Source organism: Talpa occidentalis, unplaced genomic scaffold, assembly GCF_014898055.3.
Source record: "Talpa occidentalis isolate TD23 unplaced genomic scaffold, MPIMG_talOcc4v2.1 talOcc4.6, whole genome shotgun sequence".
NCBI classification, from domain to species: Eukaryota; Metazoa; Chordata; class Mammalia; order Eulipotyphla; family Talpidae; genus Talpa; species Talpa occidentalis.
Genome location: NW_023604972.1, coordinates 11,061,337 through 11,085,355, shown reverse-complemented (window position 1 = coordinate 11,085,355; position 24,019 = coordinate 11,061,337). Strand labels below are relative to the sequence as shown.

The 24,019-nt window shown below is 39.6% G+C and overlaps 1 protein-coding gene across 1 annotated transcript in view; it reads right to left on the bottom strand.

Moving 5' to 3' along the window:
* Window positions 1–24,019, bottom strand: part of LOC119260642 (cytosolic beta-glucosidase) — an 86,264-nt gene that overhangs the window by 48,325 nt on the left and 13,920 nt on the right. Inside the window, exon 2 of the mRNA XM_037529630.2 lies at window positions 8,718–8,945. Coding sequence (XP_037385527.1) covers window positions 8,718–8,945 — 228 coding nt within the window. The remainder of the gene's footprint in view (window positions 1–8,717; window positions 8,946–24,019) is intronic.

Below are 24,019 nucleotides of genomic sequence, written 5' to 3'. Positions count from 1 at the left end.
GTCAGAAGCGCTGGAGGGTGAGAGAATTCACCAGAGCCAGAGCGGGGAGCAGAGCAGGCAGAAGGACCAAAGTACACTGCTGAGGGGAGCAGCAGGCGGCAGGAGAGGTCTGCGCGCCATGTGGGACCCTAACCCAGCAGCTGGGGATCGAACCAGTGCTGCAAAAGCTGTGGGCAGCTTCGCAGCCCAGCACTCCACCGCTGCACCACTGGGGAGGCCCGCCATTGTTTATTTTTATAGTCATACTCTTAGGAGAGTAGTCTCTTTCTGAGACTGCAATTTCAGTATCAGGATGGTGTATAACTCACCATAAGAGGAATGAGAATGATGAGAAGCAAGCAGAGTTAGTACAGGTCAAATTATGAGAGCTCATGTGTTGTCTGTTTATCTGTCTGTAAGAGTGGGTATTTTTATCAACAAGTCACTTATTTTGCAAACTGGAATGTAATGTAAATTATGCATCAGAACTCCATACTTGGAAGATCCATGTCATTACTCACTTGATAGACAGAATAAGCATCTGCCACACACCCAAAGATGTCTATGCCCTAATCCATGGAACAGGTGTGTTACTTTCCATAGCAAAGGACACTGCAGAAAGGTTAAGGATCTTGAGAAGGGTCCTTAGATTCTCTAGATTAGGTCAGGTCAGATGGGTCCAATCTAACCACATGAGTCCTTAGAAGTGAAAGAGGAAGACAGAAGAGTAGGTTGGAAAGATGCAGTGTCAGAGTTAAGAGGCAGGAGAGGGCCTCCCCGGCAGCGCAGCGGTTGAGCACTGGGCTGCAAAGCTGCCCACAGCCTCTGCAGCGCCAGTTTAATCCCTGACTGCCAGCGAGGGTCCCACATGGCGCGCAGACCTCTCCTGCTGCCCGCTGCTCCCCTCAGCAGTGGACTTCGGTCCTTCTGCCTGTTCTGCTCCCTGCTCTGGCTCTGGTGAATCCTCTCACCCTCCCGTGCCTCTGACTGTACCCAATGCTTGTATAAATAAATAAATAAATAAATCTTTGGGGGAAAAAAAAGAAGAGGCAAGAGAAATACCAGCATGACAAGGACTCAAAACACCATTGCCCACTTTCAAGATAGAAAAAGGGAGCCATGAGCCAAGGGAATGCAGGCAACCTATGGAGTCTGAACATGGTCCTCAGTTGATAACTGTCAGGAAATGAAGGCTTCAATTCTACAACACAGGGTCCTGCCAGCAACCCCAATGAGCCAAGAAACAGACTCTTCTAGACCCTTCAGAAATGTATGCAGCCCAACAGACAACCTGTTCTTATATGGAGAGATCCCTGTCATACTTCCGAACTATGTAATTCTAGTAAATTGGAATTGTATTAAGTGCTAAGCTTGTGATAACTTGTCACAGCAGCCAAAGAAAACAATACACTCATAAAAACTTACAAAACTTTCCTTTTCTCCTTTTTTTTTGAATAGGGCTGACATTGGCTGACATTACTGTTGGTATTTGGAAAAATAGGCTCCCCCTTTCAGATATGTACACCGAAGTGCTCTCACCTCCAAAACACCCAGTCCCCTACCACATCCAACTGTTCTTCTTTCCCTTTATCCTCAGGCTTCCCCCTTCTCTTCTCTCAATGAAAGAACGTCCCATTATTCCATCTCTGGGTGTCTATAAGCCCACATTTCCGCATTTGTAAAATGAAAGAACCAAAGATGTTATGATGCAGTCATCTTCGTGGTGTCGTGTGTTGCTGTCTTCCTAACCAACTCTTTCCTTTAGCTGTAAATATAAAAATGTCAGTTTTCATTTATTGTGCTCATATGACAGTACCAGATATCAGACATTTTGTTTAACCCTAGCCCTAAACATATAAGAAACTGAGACTCAGAGAAAATAAGTACTAGACTAAAAGTGACAATGTTGTCAAATTAAATGGACAACATTTAAGCCTGGTCTGTGTCAACTGCAATGACTGACCCTCCCACTATGGCAGCCACCTCTCAGGTTTACTGTTTTGAAAACAGAAACACGGTCACTGTTGATGAGCCTTAACAATCACCTACTTTGCTCCTGATTCATAATATCAGATTTTTTTTCTTTTGAGGAGAAATCAACGATTTGTCTCTTGTAAGCCTCATTAGACATGGCAAAGTCATTAATGATGGCAATCAACGTAATTCAAACAACATGATCATCTGAAGTTGAATTGAGGTAAGAAAAAAAATTTAAGGAAAATTTTTCTCACTCATCAGCATGGCAGAGCAACAAAGCATTGCATAATTAATATTTAGCATCTCAGAACAGAGCACTTTAATTTGGTTTGCACAGTTTTTTGTCACAAAACTTTCCCATGAGGCAGGGGAGTGAGGTTTTTATGAGCAGATCTCCAGAGTTAGACAACTCAGTGAAGGAGTCGTGGATCAATAACTTGGCCTTTCTAATTCACATTTTTTTCCATGATAGAGGAGGAAAACGTATAGTGGCACCTCATGAGCACTGTAAATATCGAATAAAATCAAGTTATCAAAGGGCTCCTCATGTTTATCAGAGTAACAAAATGTCTGAATAAATGTAATATTTTTATGAGATCATGTTAACTATCTGGGAATCTCTAAACTTTTGGACCACGTTCTACATCTGGACATTTAGGACAGGATTGATTTATAAGTATTAAAACTTCCCTTATCTTTTTTTAGTAACTACCATTTCACCTGTTTTAGTTAAGCCTGCTTCTTCTTAGCTGCTCTTTGAAAAGATGAATCATGTTTGAAGTAAAGGTCTTTTGGACACAGGAGAAACAAACCCACTCAGATTAACTCTTACATAAAGGTGACATGAGGGGCAGGTGGCTAGTTGGTGTGGGATACAAGGGGACATTATTTGAAATTATAGAGAAAAACCAGTGATAGAAAATAATCGCAAACTGGAACACAAGGGAATTGAAGTGAGGAGCTGAAAAATCGTTGCCTCTCAAAAAGGCCTGGTCTCCTCCATTCCAACTTCTCTTAACACATCTACTTCATTTGTCTCCTTGCAAATCAGTTTTTATTATGCATCCAATTTGCCAGGGTCTCTAAATGACCATCGCCTCTGCCAAAACTACTTCATTGTCCCAGTGCCAACTACCAACCAACTGATTCTCTCAGATACTCAATTCCAAACAACCCTAACAATTGGGCAAGATCATATTTCACAAGGAAGTTATACAAATTATATGTCACAGGGAGTGAAGTCTTTCCCTTTTTCAGTCAGCTATGGCCAGGAGCAGAATACAATTATGTAGGACAAAGACATGAGGAAATCTATTGAAAGATGATCTGGTTGAAACTTTCAGAAATGAAGTTTCAGAGATCTGGAATCCCCCTAATCAAAGTATAGATGACTCAAAGAGTGGACAAAGAAAATATGATATATAAACCCAATGGAATACTACACAACAAGAAAAAGGTGAAATCTTTTCACTTATGACAACAAGGTTAGTAGTGGAGGAGATTATGCTAAGCAAAGTAATTCAGGAGGATAAAGACAATATCAAAAGGCTTCACCTACATGTGGGATATAAAAAGAAAAATACGCCGAAACAAACCCTTGAAATTTGACTATAGAACTGAGGCTACCAGGAGAGGCGTGGGAGATGGGGAACAAAAATATGGGTGGGCCCATTGAACTATGATGGAGATTATGGGTGCTTTGGTGGTGAGTGTGGTGTGGTGACAGACATTGGGTGTGAGCCTATATCACTAAATCATATAAAATGTTGTAAACTGAAAATACTTCAATAAATAGTAATTTAATTTAAAAATACTTTATCTAATGTGTAATTGATTTTGATTGAATTCTCACCAAATTGTTGATGTAAGATAACTCTAGATTCACTCTTCTCTAGACCCACGCTACTGATTTCTTTCATTGCTGCCATTTCTCCGGGCCCAGTATTGTGCACTAACATAGGTAGAATGCTTGCATTTGTCTCTATTACTATTGTAACAACTTACAACAATCCTAGTATTCTAAACCAGCACAAATTTATTGTCTTGCCTTTCTAGACATTGGAAATTCAAAATGGTTCTCACTGAGCTAAAAGCAAGATGTCAGCAGGGTTACATTCATTCTGGAGGCTCTGAGAAAGAACTCATTCCCTTGCCTTTTCTAGCTGCTAGATGCTGCCTGCATTTCTTGGCTCATGAGCCTTCCTCCATCTACAAAGCCAGCAGCATTGCATGGTCTCCCCTTTCTGACCCCTGCTTCATTCCTGCTACCTTCTCTCTCTGTCTCTGAGCCTCTTCTCTCTCCCAAGCTCTCATGTGATTACATTGGAACCACCGAGATTACTCCAGATAAGTCCACATCCCAGGAGTCTTAACGTAATCATATCTATAAAGTCCCCTTTACCATATCAGATAATATATTCACAGTTTCTAAGAATTAGAACATGATATGAGGGGAGGGCATTACTCTACTCTTCATACCGCCCAATGCAGAATAGATTAATACATTTTTCTGTAATGCACTGAACTATCATTCCTGTTGTGTATTCACATTTTCAAGCTGAAAGTGAAAAAGACATTCTGCATAAACATTTCTTTTTTTCTTTTTATTTCCAATGCCTTAGTCTCCTCCTAATCACCTGAAACTTACATTTGTGGCAGATATGAAAATGCACTGAAACAGTTGAGAAATATAGAAATACTGGATTTCAGTTGCCAGCTCCATCTCTTCTTGTTAAACCTTGAAAACTTGACATATGAAAGAGAAAGGCTGAGTAACATTTCCATTTTGTAAAACACTCTCTTAGTTTGGAAACAGGATTTCACAAGTTTCCAGATGTCCTCTAATCAAGCTTTAAAATAGGTAGTCAAACACTATCCTTGGAAAGGGTAGTGACAAGCCTTTTCTAATTCTTTACATGCTCTTTGAGAAAATGTTTAAACAGAAGAAACAAATGATGGCCTTTCTGAGTTAAAACCATTCCAATGGCTTCAACAGATCACTGCACAAGAGTGAGCAACCGCTTATTGAAATTCTGCCTTCCGGAAGCACCTCCAGTGCCCCCTTGTTCATGTACACGTCTGTAACATTAATCAGCTGTGGCTTTACAAAAGTTGGGCCCAACAGAGAGAGCCTGACACTGGGGGCATGGGACATGACCCCACGTTGGGATTTGCACGAGTGACTTCTCCACATTGTTCCAATGGCCCCAGCAACTCCACCAGCTTTTTTGCTGCCCTGCTCCTGAACTGCTGATCTCCAGTGTGCCCATGAACTTCTGTATATGGGAAGATGGTTTGAAATAGCCTGATATGGTGATTTATTGGTAGCAGTCCACAATCATTTATCTGAAAATCTTGAGTGTGAATATATTCAGAGTTTTTGGATTTTTGAAAGAAAACGCAGAGCAAATGTATAGGCCATCTATACAGTTAACACTCCCATCGGGTCCGGATCCCTTCATCATAATTAAGGGATAACAAGCATCCCTTAGTATTTCCACAGTAATTACATATAAATAAAATATATAAATCTTCCAACGAGGTGGAGAGAACAGCAATGATAGCAACTTTCCTGTCAATTGGGGTCAATATTTTCTGCCAAATTAGTTTAAAACTAAACCTGCTAACATGGGTCCAGTATTCAGAGTCTCTTGAATTTAGAACTTGGATAAGAGGCGTTAGACACATATTACAAGATGATGAGTGGGTTTTGCTTGTTTCATTTTCTGTTGTTTAGCATCTAGTGGGGGCTCAGTGAAAACTTCAAATGCCTGGAATCATGGGCTAGAAGAGAGGGAAGAGCACCAGTGATGTCGTGTCTCTGCTCCTTTTCATCAACAGGGAACAGGCAGCATGGAGGGGGCAAGTGGTTTGTTTGGCCTGGGCTAATCGCACTACACTAGACCACAGGCTTTGATGTTAGACAAAATTCAGTTGCACTCAGCCCAGCCACCACCCATGATTCCCTCCGTTTAGAGCAGGCCCTCACTCAGCAAGCTTTTAGGAATATTAAATCAGCAAAAGTAGGTGCAGTGCTTGGCACAGTGGATTGCACATATTATATGCTCAATAAAAGGTAACCATCACTACCTTTAGAGTGATGTTTATGATTGTTATTGACTTAATTAAATTCAGTAAGCATTTACTGAATTCCTCCCTGCAAGCACTGGACTGTCTCAGGGGTGAACAAGGCAGAATTACTGCCCATGACACTGTAAGCAATTCAGGAGATTCCCTTATAGCCTTGACACAATACCCCTGGCAGTGCCTGATACACAGGATATATTTAATGCACATTTGTTGAATTGCACTAAACTCAAGGTGTTCACAATCTAATGGGAAATGTAATAACATTGGTGAAGAATGTGAGGAATAAGAGTTTTACATAGTGTTATGGGATACTAAAAAAAAAACAGATTTCTACTGTCTTGGAATAAAGGAAGACTATCGAAGAGAAAAGCTTTATGTTAAGGCTTAGCAGGAAGACAGACGATCAACAATTATAGTCAGGAGTTACAAAAAGGTCATGCCAGGTAACAGGAAGAGTTTAATTCCTACAAGGGTGGAATACTGCCTACCATATTTTATAAGTAGTTGGTTACGTGCTAAGCCAATTACATAGGTCATAGATACAATAGAATTTCAGCCAATGATGCTTTAGTGCTTTAGTCAAGACTAAGTCAAATAAAACCCAGAATGATATATGAAAGAGCATAGATTGTACATTGAGGCTTACAGTGACAAAAAAAATGATTTTACCTCGGATGTTTTGGGCAGGAGATGATGCAATGATGCAAAAATGACTTGGACAAAGCTTTAGAAAATTTGTTGTTGTGGCATTTTGTGCAAAGGATTAAAAGACAGAGAAAGAGTGAAAGGAGGTAAACCCACCAAGGGCATATTGAAGCATCATTGGTGATAACAATAAACACCTAAATGAGGGCAGAGGCAGAAAAGAAGGCTAGGAGGAAAGGGATTAAAGAAACAAGAGTGAAATGGGTCATATTTGGCAACCAATGCAATGTAGGAAGCAAAGAAAATAGAAAACTCAAAGATAACTTTGTTTATAGATCCTGAGGGTATAGTAAGTAGTCCCACAGAGAAGAGAGTCTTCTGGTGTCAAATTAGAAAGGTGGAAATTTTTTTAGTTCATTTTAAGGTGAGTAAGAAATTACCTCATATTCAAAGTCAAAAAATAAAACCAGCCAGTGATGTCAACAAAGTATCAGCAACAACTATTCACAAAGGGCTGATGTCTATAGAGCCGAGCAATGAAGCTGCCATTCTGTGTGTCCTTTCTCAGGGACCTATTTTAAGGCCACATGTGTCACCATGAATTGCAGGTTCAACTCACAACCTAGCAAAAACCCCACCTTAAGTGGATGGCATTGCAAGGGCACAAGTCTACAAAGGAATTGTCATCACAGTTGTTCTTACTACATAGGAAATCAGACGATATACTCAGAAAGAGTCTCCCCTAGGTGTCAACAAAGGCTCTTGAGTCTTGAGTCTGGAAATAACACCAAGGAAAGCACCTTCACTCAGATTCCTGCCAGCGTCCATCTTACCAGGCCCAGAGAGTGAGCACCACTTCAAAGTTTACCCCTTGCTTTCCTCCTGTTGCACCTGGTTGCAGCCCTACAAGTAGTGTGAAATCTCTTCCAGGACAAATTGTTCATCAAGGTTCTTCTTAAAGAAACCACTATGTTCTAATACAGGGGTCACAAAATGTTTTCTGTAAAAAAGAGATATTTCAGGCTTTGCAAATGATATGGTTTCTGCCTCAACTTCTCACATCTACTGTTGTGGGAAAGCAAATGCAGACAACATTAAATGCACGGACATGGTTGTGCTGTGATAAAATTTGATTTACAAAAATAGGAATCTGCCAAATGTGGCCCTCAGGCCATGGTTTGCCAAAGCTGTGTGAGAAGGGACTAGTTAAACCTTAGGTGTACATCCAGTACACCATTTGTAAAATGTCTGTATTTGACCATGAGCCTCTGCAAAATGTGTAATTATACTTTGCTCATCGCTTTGTGGGAATTAGAGGAAATGTATTTAAAATGCCTTTTAAATAACAGTGTTCACATGGGGCACTAGTCTTTTTCATTTCAAGGCATAATCAGAATAATAGTTAACCCTTATTGAATGCTTTCCATGGGCAGCACTTTGCAAAGATTATTTCATTTAATTTTCCAACAACTCTCTGAAGAAGAAACATTCATAGAATCCCTTTCCACCTGTCCAGAAACTGAGGCACCAAGCAAGGCCCAAGAGAGAGTAAGTGACGTAGCAGGCCCTTGTTCCAAGTAGGCAGATTCCAGAGACTTTGCTACTAACCTCTAGGTTGCTGAAGTGGCGCCATTTATTCAATTCAATTAAAATGCTCAGAATATTCTCAAGTCCTGCAGAGTGTTCATAACTCTTCACAGTGCAACACCACAGCAAATAACCCAGTACACCACTTTTTGAAATTCAACAGCAGGTTCACACTCAAATAACTTCCTACATAAATAAAACATGTATTCTAACCCCCTTCCTGCCCTTGCATTCCCCCACTTTCCAACCAAGATCTCTAGTTAAGGGAAACAAAGATATGTGTAAAAATACAAACTTATTTAAAAAAAATTGATTCTATAATCACACTAAAAACTTGCCATTTCCAAGTTACACTACCGAGCATCCTGGATTAATTATGCCAAACCACAGCAATAACCTTGAATTAAAGTTGCAACCTTCTATTTTTAAGAAACACTTGCCTTTCTGGTTGATGAAACCTGTCGTCCCATCAGGTAACAGACGTGACCAGGAAAGAGAGAAGCGGTAATGAGTCAATCCAAGCTGTTTGATACATTTCAAATCTTCCTCCCACAGAGTGTAGCTGCCACAAGCTACATCACCAGTCTGGTTCTTGAAAACTCTCTCTCCTCCCTGATGGGTGAATGTGTCCCAGACACTAGGGCCTTTTCCATCTGCATCCCAGCCTCCTGAGAAAAAGAAGAAAATGGAGTGGTTATACTAGACATCAAGAGGCATGTGTGGAATGTAAATATTTGTCGCCAAAAGAACATACCTCATTAACTCAATGCACCATATTTATAACTTTAAAATACTCCTTTAAAATAACATGCATGAGAGGGTTACAAGTTTAGCTGTCCTTGATCCCTGAAACTGACTGGTGGCAAATGAAAAATTATTGCATGGTGCTGCCACATCGCAGGCTTCATGGTTCATTATCTGACCATCTCCCAGCTGGTAAAAAGAGGCAAGTCTCAGCTTATGAATGTCTGAGTTGAAAATATTCTTTGTAAATGTTTCTCTTGGCCATGACTCACATGCCTTGTCCTTGATGTGCATGATGAAAGCTTAGGATCTTATCATTAGCCCTCTATACTTCAACCATATTCTGTTATGATAGCATGAAGCTGATGGTTCAGTCAATTATGATAAGAACACTAGTTCCTGCCACGACTGATATATCGGTATCCTAGCCTGTCACTGGCTACGGGTAAGATTTCTTCAAGAGATTATACTAACACAGGGGTTAGTATATGGCGTGGGGGTTAAGTCTCAGTGCTATCAAGCTATCAAGCTATGGCCAGCCACTGCAGCAGGAGTTCAATCCCCAGGCAGGGAGCCAACCACCATGGTGCAGCAGACCTCTCCTGTCTCACCCACTGCTCCCCTCAGCAGTATATTTCAGTAGATCTGCCTGTTCTAATGCACACACTCTGTCTCTGGTGAATCTTCTTACCCCCTGCACATCTGGCTACACCCCAGTTCTTGTATGCATAAACAAATCTTTAAAAAATATCCTAATAAACTAGCTAATATTTTTTTTGAATTTAAAATATGTATATATTTAATGGTATTGTAAATATGCACACCAAGTGGGCAGAATAATATAATGAAATTCCACATACTTCAGCAGTTTTCAACCTTTTGCCAATGTTGTTTCATCTGTACCCCACCCAAGTTTCTGCTTTTATCTGTAAACATTTCAAAATGCTCTCTGGCAGACCACTTTTTAACTGTGAAAAAATACACTTATCATAACTTTCCATCTTAATCACTGTTACCTGTACAATCAGGACATTAAATATGCTATGTTGGTGTGTAATCAACACCATATCCATCTCAAAAAGTTTTCATTCTGCAAAACTGAAACTCCATATTAATTTAGCAAAGACTTCCCATATCTCTGGTACTGGAATTGTGCATGGCAGTCAAGAAAGTGGGAAGGTAGAAGAAGAGAAAATGGATAAATGAGTAAATCCTCATCTTTCACAATAAGAAGAAAATAAATTATTCCCCAACTGGAAAAATATCAAGAACTAATAATAGAAGCATGTTGTTTAAGATACAGCAGTCAATGTCAAGAGTATTAATCGAATGAATTAAAGAGGAATCCTCCAGAAAGAGGAACATGGGGGACCAAATGATTGATGGTATCTGAAACAGTCTCGCTTTGACACTTTAAATTATTTCATAATATTAAATTTAAGTAGTAGCCTGAACATGAAGAAGTTAAATGAACATAACAACAGACAAAGATATTAATAAATATGTATATAAATATAATCTAAACAAACTCTTAAAATATCAAACAATAATAGTGTTTCTTTTGTAAGAATTAAAAAGAAAAAATCTATGGAACTGAAATCCCAGACCAAAAAATAAAAAAAATATATATATATATAAGCAAAATGATGAGAAATCAATTTAAAGTGTTCTCGAGTTTTCAAATGGTTTAGAAGAAGGCTTATGATATTGATTGATATTTTACTTTGTGTGTTTTGTAGTCAAGTCAAAATTTTAAGAGTAAGCACTTAAAAAATGAAATTTATAGTTTTAAAGAAGATTGCAAAACATCTATAGCAATAGAACCTGGTTCTATTCTAAATGTATATACAAGCACCTTGCAATATTATAATGGAGCAACTGTCCTTATTATCCCTATTTACAAATAAAGAAAGTAAGACATGAAGAAGTTAATTAACTTAGTACATATTAAAGCCAAGATTCTAAAGCCAACAGTTGAATTTCAGAGACCACTTTCTTTTTTTTTTTTTTTATTTACTGTATTATTTCTGTTTTATTTATTTTTTTTAGTGAAATCTTTAAATAAATTTTATTTTTATATTCCCCATACAATTGCAATCCCCTTATTTTGACCCTAATCCCTCCCCTCCCCGCACCCCCCCCCCATGGAGTGTCTCTGGTTCATAGTTTTTGTTGATTTTGATTTTCATTTTCTTATAGTTATTCATTTTCCTGGTCCCTTATTTAAGTTTTCTAGATTTCTGCTATGAATGAGACCATCCGGTAGGAGAACTACATGGAAACATCTAGTAAATATGAAGAAGTGTATACCAAAACGGGGGTTCCTGTGAGCTGGCTACAACAATGCAACATCCACTTAATAACACATATAGACATTAAATATGTGACGAGTCACCCAAAGCCAGCAAGGGAGAAATATTAGCACTGTTTTAAGAGTCATGGGTAATTCCTGAAGGATATACCATCACTTTAATATCCACTAGACTGTGGATATTAAAGATGTATACTACAAATCCAAAAGGAAGCAGTAATGGGCAACTATGACCTATTTTATTTTTTTATTTAAATATTTTATTTTATATAATTCTTACATCTTTTTTCATATTTGCACAATGTGTGCATTTTCACTTTGGTTATATTCCCCATACAATTGCACCCCCCCCCTTATTTTGACTCTAGTCCTTCCTTTCTCCGCCCCTCCCCCCTGCTCCTTCCCACCCCCATAGTGTGTCTCTGGTTTATAGTTGCTTGTTGATTTTGACTTTTATTTTGTATTGATTAGTCTTTTTCCTGGTCTCTTATTAAGTTTTCTAGATTCCTGCTATGAGTGAGACCATCTGGTAGTTTTCTTTTTCTTTCTGGCTTATTTCGCTGAGCATGATCCCTTCCAGCGCCATCCATGTTGCTGCAAACTGCATGTGTTTATCTTTTTTGATTGCTGAGTAATATTCCATGGTGTATATGTACCACATCTTCTTGATCCAGTCATCTATTTTTGGGCATTTGGGTTGTTTCCAAAGCTTAGCTATTGTAAACAGTGCTGCTATAAACATAGGGGTGCAGGTGCTCTTTGGAATGGATGTTTCTGTGTCCTTTGGGTAAATACCTAGGAGTGGAATTGCTGGATCATGTGGAAGCTCTATGTTTAGTAGGTCCAGAAATCTCCACACAGCTCTCCATAGTGGCTGGACCAGTTTGCACTCCCACCAACAGTGCAGGAGAGTTCCTTTTTCTCCACAACCTCGCCAACATTTGTTGTTGCTAGTTTTTTTAATATGTGCCATTCTCACTGGTATAAGATAGTATCTCATGGTAGTTTCAATTTACATTTCCCTAATTGCAAGTGATGTTGAACATTTTTTTCATATGCCTCTTGGCCATTTGCATTTCCTCTTCAGAGAAGTTTCTTTTTAGCTCTTCTGCCCATTTTTTGACTGGATTATTTTCTTTGTTTTTGTTGAGTCTCATCAGCTCTTTGTAGATTTTTGTGATCAGTCCTTTATCATTAGTGTTGGGTGCAAAAATTTTCTTCCAGTCGGTGGGGTTTCTCTTTGTTTTGGTTATTGTCTCTTTTGCTGTGCAGAAGCTCTTTAATTTGATGTTGTCCCAGCTGTTTATCTTTGCCTTCACTATCACTGCTTTGGGTGATGTGTCTGTATAGATGTCTAGATGTCTTTTTTTTTTTAAGATTTATTTTTTTTTAATAGAGGCATGTTTTTTATTTATTTGTTTGTTTGTTTGTTTGTTTTGTTTGTACATGCACTGGGTACAGTCAGAAGCACGGGAGGGTGAGAGAATTCACCAGAGCCAGAGCGGGGAGCAGAGCAGGCAGAAGGACCGAAGTACACTGCTGAGGGGAGCAGCGGGCGGCAGGAGAGTCTGCGCGCCATGTGGGACCCTCCTCCGGTGGCCGGGGAGCAGCCAGGGTTTGAACCGGCGCTGCAGAGGCTGCGGGCAGCTTCGCAACCCAGCGCTCAACCGCTGCGCCACCGGGGAGGCCCTATAAAGATGTCTTTGAGGTGCATGTCATGTAGTGTTTCGCCTATATTTTCTTCTATGTATTTTATGGTTTCAGGTCTTATGTCTAGTTCTTTAATCCATTTTGAGTTGGTTTTTGTGCATGGTTTAAAGTAGTGGTCAAGCTTCATTCTTTTGCATGTAGCGACCCAGTTTTCCCAGCACCATTTATGGAACAAACTTTCTTTGCTCCAGTGCATAGTCTTTGCTCCTTTGTCAAATATTAGTTGACCATAAATCTGTGGGTTTATTTCTGGATTTTCTATTTGATTCCACTGGTCTGTGTGTCTGTTCTTGTTCTAATACCATGCAATTTTGATAATTATGGCTTTGTAGTATAGTTTGAAGTCTGGGAGTGTGATGCCTCTATTTTTCTATCTGTAAATCACCTCCCTGGTGGCACAAGGGGTTAAGACATGACCAATGAAGCTGTCCACAGCCACTGTGCAGAACGAGTTTGATCCCCTAGCTGGCCAGGGAGCTACCCATATGGCACTGCAGACCTCTCCTACCTCGCCTGCAGCTCCCCTCAGCAGTGTACTTCGGTGGATCCACCTGTTCTGCTCCTCACTCTGTCTCTGGTGAATCCTCTCACCCCCACACCTTTTGCCTATACCCCAGTTCTTGTATGCATAAATAAATAAATCTTTTTTAAAAAATTATAGCAGAGCATTCTTTGACCTACAGAGAGCAGCCCGTATGACAAGGCAGGCCTGGGGATGCCTAGGCCACTGTGGATCTGACCACGTAACTATCTCCATGGTGGCCTCAGGATAATCCTGCTTGTGATGACATCAAACACTTTGCTGATGCAAATGTCTCTTGACACATGGTCACAAGGTCCCCTTCCCTGTCCTTCGTAAAACTTTGTCCCCCATTTCTCTCCCACTCTCCAGACCTTATTCCTCATACCACCGTTGCATGATCAGTTTTTACTAGCCTGTCTGCTTTCAATAAATGCACAAGAATTTCTGCTCAAGGAGCAGGGTCTTGCCTTGCAAACCTGCTCCTCCACTGCTGTGTCCCTCATCGTGTTCCTGCCACAAAAGCGGCAACAAAGTTCCTGTGGCAACACCAAAACCCAGAAATTCACTTACCACCACAAACCGTGCTCATACAAATGTAGACCAAGAGACATACAGCCATGCTTGCAATAACAATAACAACACCAACTTGCACTGGAAACACCCCAGATTTCCTCTGTGAGGGCAATGAATCAATGAATGAATAAGTAAACTATATAATAATCATATCATAAAAGACTTCAAGAGTGTGTGTGTGTGGATGAACCAGATCTATACAGATCAACATGTGCAAGCACCCAAATATGATATTGAGAGAAGCACAAAACAAAAACCTAATATATTTCCATGTTTCAATATATAATGTTCAAAACATGTGAAACTAATAAATTGTTAGCTGTTAGATATTCTCACATGTTAAACCACAAGGAAAAAGAAGTCATTGATAAATGCAAAATTTTCATTTAGTGAGTATCTCTAGGCAGAGAGGTAAGAAAGGAAATATTGCAAAGGAGTTCCCGAAATGTGGTTTGTGGGTATCATTTTTATACTATACATAAGATATAAATATTCTCGTATCTATTCTTGAACAAAACAAATACTTTTTGTCCAATGTGCTCAACAGAAAATAGGAATCATGATGTTTGCTGACTCATTGCTTTGCAGAGATATATATGAGTTTCTTCTTGTTTGCAAATTATCAAAAAGTCTCCATTTGAAGAGGAAATGTGACTATAAATTCAAGTCATTCCCCTTACAAGTTATAATCTGGTGTGATTTCAGAAGATAATTCTTGACTAACATTCATTTAGTATATTATGTATAATTATTTTATGGGAAACTTTGAGGCTAGCAATGGTTTCCTGATCTAGAAGTTTTTTGGACCAAAGCTATTCCGGCAGGGACAGGGCCCAAAGCAGCCAGGACACCACCCTGCTAAGTGAAAATGCCTTTCTGCATCTTGTTTTTGTTTTTGTTTTTGTTTCCTTTCTGCATCTTGTCACAGCGGATGGAGCACTCCAGAAGGAATGTCTCCAAGAAAAGAAAAAAAAACTGATAAAGTAGCTGATGTGTTTAAACATGTCAAGAAGCAATTTACATTTCTGGCAGACAGTGTTGGGATGAATTAGTGAAAGAATTACTGAAGAGAAAGCCAGCAACAACAAAGACAATTATTAACTCTCAGACAAAAAAAAAAACTACATTTTTAAAAAAATGCAATCACAGGACATGTGGTGGTTCAATGGTACCCCACTTTTCTATCAAACCATGATATTAAAACTGAATGATGAAACAAAATGTGTTAAGTAGCCAAATTAGAAAAGAGGAGAAAGAAGCATTACTTTGTGACTGTGATGCTATAAGAAAGCTAAAAGGTAGCAGCAACTCATCTTAATAATAGAAGGTGAATAGGGGCCTCCCTGGTGGCTTAGAGGTTAAAGACAGTGCTCTCAAACTATTGCCAACCACTGCAGCACAAGTTTAATCCTCAGAAGGCCAGGGAGGTGACCCACATGGTGCAGCAGACCTCTCCTGTCTCACGCACTGCTCCCCTCAGCAGTGGATTTCAGTCGATCCACCTGTTCTGTTCCCTACTCTGTCTCTGGTGAATCCTCTCACCTCTTACACCTCTGGCTACACCCCAGTTCTTGTATGCATAAATAAATATTTTTTTTAAAAGGAGGTGAATATGTGATATTTTCAACTGGAGCATCAAACGATAACCATTTGTGTTCGCTATTTGGAAACATAGACCTAAGTACTCAGAAGAGATAATGGAAAGGCCCAGAACTGCTGGCTTTAGGGGCAAATAAATAGGTAGAAAAGAGTGACATTTGTTATAACTCTTATGATACTATTTGAGTTTTTAAACTGGGACCATACTGCACATTCTAAGAAAGAATTAGAAATTCAGTTAGGAAAATATACACAAATGAAGAGAACTTGTATGGCCCGGATTTGTGATTATTGAGTCACCACTAGCAGTGGCGTCATAGTCAAGAGAGCTGGCGGGAAGGGGAGGGGCATTATGGGGGTGTCGATTACACACAACCAAGAAATTGTTAGAGCAAATAGCCACAGCACCCCCACTGAGAAATGCTACACCAGAAGGAGGAAACAAAGGTAAAGGACTGCATTAGAAAATATAAAATAATAATGTGGCAGGAAATAAGTTGAAACATGTTGGTAATTATGAAAACTATAAATCTGTTAAATAGTCCTATGTAAGCAATGGTAAAAGTTAAGAGGAAAAAAATGTATACCAAGGAATTATTCATAAAAAAATAAATTTTAGCAATTGTAATATTATAGAAAAGTGAACACAAAGGAAAGCATGAAATGTGGCAAATTGCAGCACTCTTAAGGATAAAAGTTACAGCTCATGAAACTAGATACTAATCGTTTTTGTGTATCAAGCAATAGTGTTTAAATATGCAAGAAAAATCCTGCCATAAATGTAAGGCTATTTTGGAAAATCCATTAACACAATAAGAGATTCTCTTGCAAACTGGCAGCAAATTTGATTAGCTTCTTTTCTGTTTATTCTCTTACAGACACATGTGTATGTAGTTACATAGGTAGATATGTCTGTATGTACATACACACATGTGGCACACACAGAAGACAACAGGGATTGATACTGCATGGAAAATCATTTCCAAGCATCTTTAGGATTCACAAATATTAGATCTCAACCAGGCTACATCCTCTGGCGATTAAAAGAAAGGAAGGAAGAAGCCAGGGAGGGAGTATGGAGGGAGAGACAGAGAGTTTCCAACAACCAAAAGGTAAGCCAATGCAGCCACTTGAATTTTTTGAATTCAATGTAAACCATAATGAGACACCACCTCATTCCTGTGAGAATGACCCCTGTCAACAGGACCAGAGACAGTAAGTGTTGCTGAGGGGGGTGGAGAAAAAACCCTCTTCCATTGTTGGTGGGAATGTAGCCTGGTGTGTCCCCTATGGATAGGGGGGGTCTCTCAATATATTAAAATAGATTTGTCATATACTCCATCGATTCTACTTCTAGATATCTATCCAAAGGATCCAAAAACACTAATTTGAGGAGACACGTACATACACACCCCTATGTGTACTGCAGCACCATGTACAATAGCCAAGATATGGAAACAACCGATGTGTCCAATAAAGAGGGGTGGGTTAAGAAATGGGCCTCCCTGATGGTGCAAGGGGTTAAGCACAGCACTGTGAAGCTGTCTGCAGCCTCTGCAGCACGAGTCTGATCCCCAGCCAGCCAGGGAGCTGGCCCTCATGGTGCAGCAGACCTCTCCTGTCTCGCCCGCTGCTCCCCTCAGCAGTGTATTTCAGTCAGTCTGCCTGTTCTGTTCCCCACTCTGTCTCTGGTGAAGCCTCTCAACCCCCACACCTCTGGCCAGTACCCCAGCTCTTGTATGCATAACATAAATAAATAAACCTAAAAAAAATAAGAAGTCGCCTGTGTTTTCTGCTCAAGGGAAGGGAGGAGACCACAGGAAACTAAGCAATTTTACGAGTGTGGCCTGAGGCTCTAACTGTGGACTGTGACCATATAATATGTAACAGATTGTGATTATAATTTAACCACTGATTTGGTGACTCAAGGAAGAGGAAATATAAGGAAGAGGAAATATTTTAATCCTGCTCCAAGATTTGACCTTCTGGACTTCAACCCTGTAGCTGTCGAGTTGTTTGTTTTCTGATGAACAGAAGGTCTTTATTACAGAGTCTTCTCAGACCCCCTGCACTTGCTGTAGTCCCTGGAATCTATGCAGATTGCCTCCACTAGGCTACCACAATTATTCTTTTATTTTTCAATGAAGTCCCTTTGCATTCAGCCATTTATGCATCGAATCATGTTCTCTGGTGAAAGACTCTTTTCTCTGACTTTGGAAAAAACCCTCTTTTCATCCATCAGAGCTTTGCACTAATCTGAACTGACTTCAGCTTCTGATTGCCACTCTGCTAATCTGAGCCCCATTTGGAGGGACAGAGGAGTAAAGTGAAAAGAACATCATGATAATAATAGCTGTGGCTTATTAGGCTCTTACGATGGAGTAGGCACCTTGGCTGAGCACATAACATGTGGAAAAAAGAGGTTTCCTAGGCCCACCTAGGATTCTAGGCTGGGTCTAAACAGTAAACCAACCAAGAGAGATTAACAGGGAAAAAAGCATACACATTTATTTAATATAAGCTTTATATGACATGAGAGCCTTCCGAAGGGCTGTACAAAATAGTTAAACATGAGCATTTTTATGCTAAGTTTGATGACAAGGGAACAGCTGCAGAGGAATTAGATAGGTCAAGGCGCTTGAGGCAATGATAGTAAGTCAGGGGAAACTTAGCAAGGCCCGTTTGATCAGATCCTTCTCAGAGTCCCTCCGTCTTGAAAGATAAGACACTCCTTCAAGTAAAAGAAGGACCTATTTCTCTTGAGGGTCTATGACTTGATGGGGCTGGGGGAGGGGTCACTTCTGCTGTTTTCTTAAATACTTTCTGCTTCTAAGGTGCCCGATTTTGAGTCGTGTGTCCTCTACCTACTGATATTACCCCCATTTAAACTTGAGAAATCTCAGGATCCCTGAGTTTAAGGATTTGGAGATCGTAGAGCTAGTAACTGGTGAAAGTAAGTTCCATGTGCCAGTGCATATAGTCTGAATGAGAATGATGATAATACCTGGGCCATTCTAATTGGCAGAGTTCATGAGAAAATGTATTGAGCACCTTGTTGGAGTTGGTAGATTTAAAACTGAGTCACTGAGAGGCAGTGATTGTTTTGTGTTAATAGAAGAGTTTTTGTAACTTCTACTCCAGATTATCCTGGGAGTCTGAGGAAGTGGGGAGGTCTCAGAACAACTAGTCCTTTCTGGAACCCACCTGGCTCAAGGACTGCAGTCCTGGTTCTCCATGCAGGACATGCTGAGTGCCCACCATATTGCCTCCCCAAGCCAGTGCCACCCAGACCTGTTGGGTGTAACCCGGTGGATCCTGCCCACAGAGCAGTGTGGTTCCTCTGATTCCTGAATTCAGGGTCACTGTGACCTCTGCGCACCTTGAGAAAGGCATTCACTCTGTTCCAGAACTTCATGGCAGGTGGAAATGACTCAGGACAAAATGTACTCTAAAAGCTGTCCCCTAGGGAAGAGATGGTTTTCAGTGCCCTTTTATCTGTTTCCTTTAAAAAATAACAATAAAGTTCTCCTGTTACATAACTCTGACAGGAGGGATCAAACATCAAAGCTTAAAATGCAAAAGGCGCCCTACATTCAAACCATGGTTGCCCAAAAGAAACACCCTTTGCAACAATTAAATCCATTAACTCTTTCCTCCCTCCCTTGGCTGAAAATTGCAGAGAGCCCTGCTATTACTTTGTAACTTCCAGTGACATAATGTGACACATAAAATATATCCCCAAAACTCTGACTCCTGAAAAATTGCCTGGCCTGATTCCAGAAACAATTAATTAGTTTTATAAAAGCTAATTTGATTTGCATTATTTTCTTACAACCACCAATCATAGATTTTCTTTATACACCACAGCAAAGCAATAAAAACAGGTCCCTAAGTCCAGTGTGTGAGGTGGGCAAGGTGAATTGATTCTGCTTGTCTGTTACATATAAAAGTCTTATTTGAAATAATTTCATTTTGATATATATTTTCTTATTTTTTTTTAAGATTTACTTATTTATTTATACAAGCACTGGGTACAGTCAGAAGCGCGGGAGGGTGAGAGAATTCACCAGAGCCAGAGCGGGGAGCAGAACAGGCAGAAGGACCGAAGTACACTGCTGAGGGGAGCAGCGGGCGGCAGGAGAGGTCTGCACGCCATGTGGGACCCTACTCCCGTGGCGGGGAAGAGCCGGGGATCAAACCGGCACTGCAGAGGCTGCGGGCAGCTTCACAACCCAGCGTTCAACTGCTGTGCCACCGGGGAGGCCCCATTTTGATATATATTTTCAATAATACCTCTTTAAATCTGACATGGGTGACAGTGAACTAATAGCATCCTTATTTGACTAATGAACATCACAGCCGTTAGTTAGTTGGATCTTCCTTATATCAAAGCAACAGATATTTCAGGTTCCTAAAATGCTGCAGAAATGGAAGCCTGGCTCAAGACAAGTGACAAGGGCTAGGAGCCAGAGGGGGGATATATACTTGGAGAGAGTGACCTGATGAGCAGCATCTCCATCCGAATATTAACACCTAAAGAACTCCTAGCCCTCCAACTAATGGGGCAAGGATTCTTGATGAATCTGACAAAGCAGGAATGTGGGTTTATATACATATGCATGTGCCTATACATATGTGTGTGTGTGTGTGTATATAATTAAAACAAATTCTAGAGCTCCCATATACTAATTCACTCTGGACAGCTTAAATTCTCTGAATCTGCATCATCATCTGTAAAAAGGTAATAATAATTGTACAAGAAGTATATAAGATGTCTGGCATGGTAGCAAATGTAATCAAAATAAAAGCTGCTATTGTTATTGTCATTGTTCTTATTATTCCCATGATAACAGGTTTTTTTCTATACGTGATTTCTATGTTTGCAAATATCTCATTAGACTTGCTAAGGTATATTTAGATACACTTGCATTTAATGACAGGCTATGTCATAAGGCAACACTGGTAGAGCTTTTTGTCTTTTAGAAAGTTGCTGTTCAGAATCAATGTATCATCGAAATTAAAAGCCCGGCTTGAGGTATTACTGAGTCATAGTCCATTGGCTGAAAGGAGCAGAGCCATCCATCCCTACAAACAGGTCCACACTTGGTGCTGGTGGGTCTGACTGAGTCCGTGTGTGATCTAAGCTCTGTTATACTTGAAATGGTTAATTAGAAGAGGCAGGGAAATCTGAAATATCACAGCAAGCTCCTCTTGGTCCACTGTCACGTGTCATGAATTCTTGTGCTGAACCTATTTGGATTAAGCAGTGACCCAATCCAAACAAATTGCTTCTGTGACTCTTATCTCCTATCACCTATTTATGTCCCAATACATCTGCATTGCGTGGCTCAGTAAGATCCATTAAGTCCTTGGGCAGTGTTTACGGCTAATTTTTTTTTTTTTTATTATTTCTTTGAGACTCCGATTTCTCACCATAAAGTGAGAGAAAAGTACTGTGCAGGCAGTGAACAAAGCACTTTTTAAAAGAAAGGGAAAAAAGAAGTATAAGATACATAAATTTAACCTGGGAATTCTCAGAGCAACCCTGTGGGTGAGAGACAATCATCTCTTGTAGGTTTTAGGTAAAGATATAATTTACCTTTATTTGCAGACACAAAACGCTAAGAAAACATTACTTGCCGTCAATGCCCCTGGCTTTAAAAATATTTATGAGCTTGGAATAGTTACCTGGAGACAGACATTTCATTTCAATGTCAGGGGTCAGGCACATTGGCTAAAACCCCAGATAATATTGATGTACCTTCACATTTTAAAATAATGTTTATACCATTTATTTATTCATTCATATATAGAGCACCCATCCTGAAGTATCTGGGACACTGAACAAGGTTTACATAAATCTGACTGTTTTTTCCTCTGGGCCATTTGGCTCGGTCTGGTAGACCATAAATATTCAATAATACTTTACAATGACAAAGCATCTTTTATGCAAACATCTCTAAGCACATTATTCACCAATATTAGAATCTCCTTTTTAACCTACTGGTAAAGTCACAGAAACTAATTGACTTTCTTCAAGGTCCCACCACAAATTGTTTATTTTGTAGGTTAGAGTCCAGGTGTCCTGATCCTAGCTATAACTACAGAGAGAAAAAAATCAAACAAACACATTTTTTAGGTGCTTAAGCTGATGACCTACACTAAATATTTCTAAATTGAATCTATTAGGCAAAACGTCTTCTTTAAAGATGTTAAATGTTGTGATGCATCCAAGTGAATTTTATAACTTTTGTTCAATTTGCCCAAGGCCAGTTACCATTTCCAGAGCCCCAAGAATGACCTATTTTAATTGAATCCTGTTACAAACAATTAAACTTTCACTTTCTAATCAAATCAGGTTTCTAAATAGAAATTAAAGTTGGAGCAGAAAAATAAAACTTTTCATGAAAGGGACAAATGGAAGTAACAGCACAGCCCCAGCAAAACATTCGAGCAAAGTGGAAAACTGTGAGATCTGGACGCATCTCAGTTTGTGTTATCTGAGCAAGCGGAAATGTTTTAAATTATTGAACCACTTCTCTCAAATGTAAAAGTAATGTGGGTTCAACATAAAAAGTTAATAAAATGCCAAAAATTTTGAAGACTTTTAAATCACTCACTTAGTGTTAAGAATGAAAACACTCCACAAACCTCCAGCCTTTGTGATTGTAATAGACTGAGGGTCTTGGGTTCAAACTCAGAAACTCGTCACACTTGATAGAATTTGCACTGAGGCCACACTTCCCCAACCTGATCCCAGCCAAGCCTGAATGTGCAAGATTGCAATGGCAGGCCTGTTCCTGCCTTCGTGAAGTGAGACCTTAGATCAAGGACTTCCCAAAGATCTTGCTGTTCATTCCTCTGAACTCAAAGCTTCCCTCAAATTTCCTTTCTTCCTTTCCTCTTTCCAACACTTGTCAAATTTGCATCCCAGCCTGTCCTGCCTCCTGCTGCACTTTCTGTCATGGGCATTTCCCCTAACAAACTTCTTGTATGTTCAATACCATCCTGGCATCTGACTCTCAAAGGAGTAAGACTAACGTACAACCTGATTATGATGATGGTGGTGGTGGTGGTGGTCCACAGTGATGGTGATAACAGGGATGATGATGATGGTGGCCTTGATAGTGGTGGTGATTTTAGGGATGATGATGGTGGTGGTGATTATAGTGATGATGGTAGTGGTGTTGGTGATTATAGGGATGATGGTAATGGTGGTAGTGATTATGGGATGATGGTAATGGTAGTGGTCATGATGACAGAGATAAGGATGATAAGAACAAATATTTATTAAATTCATTAAAATTACTAGGCCCTGTAACTACAAATGTTGGCGAGGATGTGGTAAAAAAGGAACACTCCTACACTGCTGGTAGGAATGAAAACTGGTCCAACCACTGTGGAAAACTATATGGAGCTTCCTCAGACTACTAAAAATGGAGCTACCATATGACCCAGCAATTCCACTCCTAGGGATCTACCCAAAGGACACAAAAACATTAACTCAAAGGAATACATGTACCCCTATGTTTATTGCAGCACTATTTATAATAGGCAGACTTGGAATCAACCCAAATGCCCGAAAATAGATGACTTGATCAAGAAGATATGGTGTATATATACACAATGGAATACTATGTAGCAATCAAAAAAGGTAAAGTAATGCCATTCGCAGCAACATAGATGGAGCTAGAAGGGATTATGTTCAGTGACATAAGTCAGAAGGAAAAAGAAAAATACCAGATGGTTTCACTTATAGGAGGAATATAGGGGATCAAGAAAAAAAATAATAATAACAAAAAAACACAATAAAACAAAAATAGATAACTATAAATCAGAGACATTCTACAAGGAGGGGGAGGGAAATGGATTGGTGATGGTGCACCAGTGAATTGGTAGTGGAAATTCTATGGGTAATACACCTGAAAAAAGAAAGCAAACATCATAAGAAAAAAAAAAAAAAAACATAAAAAAATTCTATTACATAAAGTAAAAAAAAAAGAAAATTACTAGGCCCTGTGCTAAAAGATTGTCTAAAGTATTTTACATACTACTCCCAATGACTTCTAAAAGGTAGATGTTATACATGAGGAAAATAAGTGTTGAAAAAGTTATCTAATGCAAACAAGGCCACGTTACTTATAAAAGTCAAATGTGAACAACGCTTGTTTCTTCTATACACGTAGAGCAAAGAAGCACTGGTGCCAATAATTACTATATTTTATTACCTCTGTATTAATATTTTATAGTATAATCTTCTTGCCCTATTTCTAGACCATTAT